The sequence below is a fragment of the Mycetomoellerius zeteki genome, unplaced genomic scaffold (assembly GCF_001594055.1).
Source record: "Mycetomoellerius zeteki isolate Tzet28-1 unplaced genomic scaffold, Tzet1.0 scaffold85, whole genome shotgun sequence".
Taxonomy (NCBI): domain Eukaryota; kingdom Metazoa; phylum Arthropoda; class Insecta; order Hymenoptera; family Formicidae; genus Mycetomoellerius; species Mycetomoellerius zeteki.
Window position 1 is genome coordinate 813776 of NW_017257883.1, and position 4528 is coordinate 818303.

General features: G+C 34.7%; 1 protein-coding gene across 1 annotated transcript; it reads right to left on the reverse strand.

Annotated features, from left to right (window-relative positions):
- Window positions 1–805: 805 nt before the first annotated feature.
- LOC108730186 (helicase SRCAP) lies at window positions 806–3029 on the reverse strand. The gene is made up of 2 exons (XM_018459737.1): window positions 2951–3029; window positions 806–2298 (listed from the first exon to the last, which is right to left on the reverse strand). The coding sequence occupies exons 1-2, from the start codon at window positions 2963–2965 to the stop codon at window positions 1168–1170; spliced, it is 1146 nt and encodes a 381-aa protein (XP_018315239.1). The 5' UTR covers window positions 2966–3029; the 3' UTR covers window positions 806–1167.
- Window positions 3030–4528: the final 1499 nt, after the last annotated feature.

Here is a 4528-nt window from a genome sequence, read left to right on the forward strand (position 1 = left end):
TAATACCTTTTTCGTTTCGTCGATGAATTCCATAACTTAGGTAATTTAATATGAATATTATAATTTTATATTTGACGAACAAACACAAAGCTTTAGAAGAAATTTCTTTAAAAAAATTTTTTTAATACGTTTAGCAATGTTATAAAGATCTTTCTAAGATGCCTATGAGCATCAAATTATTAAACTGCTAAACAATTTAATTTATAATAGTTATGGTAGTTTTCTATCAGTATAGCGTTTCAAGACCAAAAAATCAATTCGGCACGCAATTTGGCAGAATTTGATACGTAATATATAAATTCATACAAGACATACACACATACACACACATACACACGCACACACATACACACACACATTATTTAAAGCACCAAAATTATTTAAGCATTAATTACTTAAGAATTATTTAAGCAGCAAAGATTCAGCTTCGACCGTTATAGGCTCTATTTCCTATTAGTTGTGTATTTACATAAATACGGTCCAATAAGATTCTTATGAAAACAATTTTTATAGACATTTTCACAAAAATATCACGAGAAATTGCTTTTGATATGCAATTCCTTGAAATTTTTAATAATAATTTTCACTCAGTCTTTGATCTTACATTTCGTATTGTTACACTATTTTATTCTTAAATTATTCGCGATAAGATATTCTTCTTTTCCCCATTTTATTACACAGGATATTTTTTAAATACTCTTTTTCTTAATTTTTTTAAAATTTTATTTTCGATAAGATTTACAAAGGATATATCTAAATTATGCATTAGACTAGAGAAGTGTGGATCGGAGTTTGTTTTAGAAAATAAAACAATTATATCAAAGATAGGAGAAATCCTATCAAAGATGTATCGAGAGATAGGAGAAATTGTAGTATAAAGAAGATAATTATTCAGATCTCTGGTAATCATAATTATTTAACAAAAAGATGTAAAATGTTAAAGAATATTGAGGATCTCAATGGTTATCTCAAAGTGAAAGAAAACCATATAATTGCATAACTGCAATATAATACAGTTAAATAACGATCGTGTGAGATAATGTGTATAAAAATAAATTTATTCGACAACGTACATAACACAATTGGTATTTGTGCACGTTCGATCCGTAAATTACGCCCGAGAAGCGCTTTAAAAGACACACGTCCAATCGAGTTGTCGAGTTGAGTTTACCACTTCTTCAATGGATATTCGCCACTGAGAGTGTCGTGAGACGCTAAAAACGTGCCAGTCGATCCCAATGTTGGTACTATGCCGCTGCTGAATCCAACATGCTCCACGCCGCTATTGAATCCAATATGTTCCGCACCGCTAGCGAGACCGCTGGTGAAACCGCTTGAGATGATGCCGCTGTTCAAGCCGCTGGCGAGATGATCGGTAGTCAGTTCGGTACCCAGAGTCGTGCCCGAGATGGTTCCCAGACTGCCAGATCCTAGACCAACATATTCAGTAGGCGCAATTCCAGTCGCGATGCCAATAGTCGATGGTGCGACTGCAATGGTAGATGGCACGGAGATCGGCACGTGTTTCGTGACGGAAACTGGAACGGGGATCGGCTGCGATACTGGAACCGGCACCGGTTGTGGTACGCGTACTTCGAGGGGTTGCGCTACCGGAACGGCATAGGGACGGTCAACCTTTACGGCTACGTGACGAGTGACAGGGACAGGTACTGGTTGCGCTACTGGAACGGGGTAGGGACGGTTTACTTTGATAGCTACGGGTTGTGCGACGGGTACGTGTTTGGTTACTTCGACTGGAAATGGCTGCGGCACTGGGACTGGCACTTGGACTTCGCGGTGCACAGTAAGACCGGTGATGCGCTCAGTTTTACCATGCGCCAAGCTGGGTAATGCATTGAATCCGGTAGCGTGACCAGCACCGATGAGGGCAGGGCTACTGTAACCTCCATAGTAACCTCCGTAAGAACCTCCTAGTCCATATCCTAGTCCAGGAGCATAGGTGGAAGCGAGGTTATTACCCACGGTGATCCCTGAGAGTCCCGATCCGAATCCCTTCGTGCCGAGTCCAGTCGAGTATCCTCCCAGACCATATCCTAAACCATAGTTCGAGATACCGCCTAAACCGTAACCCGAGATACCACCTAAACCGTAACCCGAGATACCGCCTAAACCGTAACCCGATGTACCGCCTAAACCGTAACCCGAGGTACCGCCTAAACCGTAGCTCGTGATACCGCCTAGACCGTAAGCGTGATCACCCGCCACACTCCGTTTGTCGTGATTCTTCGGGTTTCCCGACTTCTCAGTCGCCAACACGGCGGTTGCCAACAGCAGAATCTGTACATTTTTTTTAGAAAGAAAAGGAATAGATTAATACAGTTTTGAAAGCATCATTAAAAATTTTTGAAATCAGGCAGCGTTCGAATTGAACAAGTTTCGATAGATTACATTGTCGTTAAATTTAATTATGAACTTAATTAAATTACGTATTATGTATTTAATTATTTGTGTTAATTAATTAATATAATTAGATAATTTAATATCTTTATAATATAAATAATTTAGTATATATATGTGTATATATATATATATATATTGATTATACAATTTTAACGCAATTTCATTTGTAATGATAAAGCGAGCTATTTAGCAATTCTGAATCAACTAAATGGGGCAATAGAAAATATTATTAAAGAGGAGATATATACTCTCTAAATTTCTTGGAGTGCAATCTCACTCCAAAAGAGTTAAAATACTATCACTATTGAAAAATTTGCACTCTTGAATAAGAGAGGCAGATTTTCACTCTTCTCTTTCTCTTTTAGGGTGAGATTTCACACTTTTGGAATGAGATTTACTCCAAAGAAGGAGTGAGATTACTTTCCTTTGGAGTGAATTTCACTCCAAGAAATTTAGAGAGTATACAATAATGAATAAACGCCTTTGTACACCGGCCTATGCGTGTGCATAAGAAATTCCTTTGACTTACCGCGAAGCACCTCATTGTTTCTCGTGGTAGTTTTGGATCGAGTGTGCCATCAGTCCGCTCGGTCGGCGTTTTTATACGAAATGGTCAGTTCGCGATGTATGCGATTACTTTCACTGAAACGACAAGGAACACGCCCTGCTCCGCGATCCGCGCACCTCCCGATTATTTTTTCTGGTCGGTCGGTTGGTCCATCCGATTCTCCGATCTGACGTAACGGTCAGAGCCGTCGCAGACTTGCTCTCAAAACGGGTTCGATTCCGCATTATTACGCGGCTGTTACGTGCGTAATTGTCTACAGCGGTGTGTATATTGGTATAACATCATCTGTTTCCTCGTTTATCTCTTTTTTTTTTTTTTTTACTAAAAGGACTTACTTTTGCCAATTGGCGTGCGAAACACAGTCCAAAATTAGGATCGATCGATGTGGTAACGTAACGACGGATCTGCAATAAGGGGCTGATATAATTTTTAATGAATGTGTATACATATATATTACATAATAAGATGTATTAAAGATCATTTCTTTTTCCTTTTTTACATAAAAGAAAACGGTTTTGCTGAAATATCTAAAAATTTAGCTGGATACAGTTCTGAAAATAATTTTGTTGAATCATCAAAAGTTTATTCAAAACGCGTTGATAACAATGCAGCGAAAAGTTTTAATATTCTAGCAAACAGTTTGAGCGTTCTACATAATTATTTTGATTCATTTGAATCTAAACAAAATTTTTTAGATTTATATTTAACTAAATTTTTTAAAATACTTTAATAAAGACGTTCTTTTTGTGTAGATTTTGTATATCGTGAGATGTGATTATTAGTCCTAATTGGAGCTACTAAACGTCCCATTTTAATAAGATTGTATCTAAAACATTTCATTTAAGATTCTAAAAGAATTTTGATATGAAAAATTCTAAAATATAGAGAGCAGTCTTTTTTTCTATATATGTACTTCTGTATATGTTCTATATGTACTGAGAAAAAAATAGCTTAATTTCAAAGAAATATTTCTTTGCTCGTATTCAAACAAATTATTACTTTGGGTCAATGAAAATCTCTTTGAAATTAAAATATGTTTTTACTTCTTATTTATTTTGTTAATTAAAAGAGTCTGTCAATATTTAACATTTAAGTTAAAGTAGTTGATTATTTGAAAGATATTAAAATATGTTTTTAAAATAAAAAAAATATCTTAATTTCAAAGAAATTTTTATTGATCCAAAGTAATAATTTGTTTGAATACGAGCAAAGAAATATTTCTTTGAAATTAAGATATTTTTTTCTCAGTGTATATATTTGTATATTCTTTATTATTTTATAATTTTTGTCTTATTCATAGAGAGAATTTTTTTATATATTTAAATAATACTTGTACTTAAATTATGGTTAAATAGATATGTAGGTACGATAATAAATGATTGCCTTTATGCACTAACAATAAAAAAAACATTAAAATACTTGTTTTTGTATCAAATTTAACCATTTTATAACTTGATATTTTATATATATAGTACAATATCTGATTTACATATTTTCGAGGTCCTAATCGTTTCCTTTAGATGCATATTTCTGACAAAA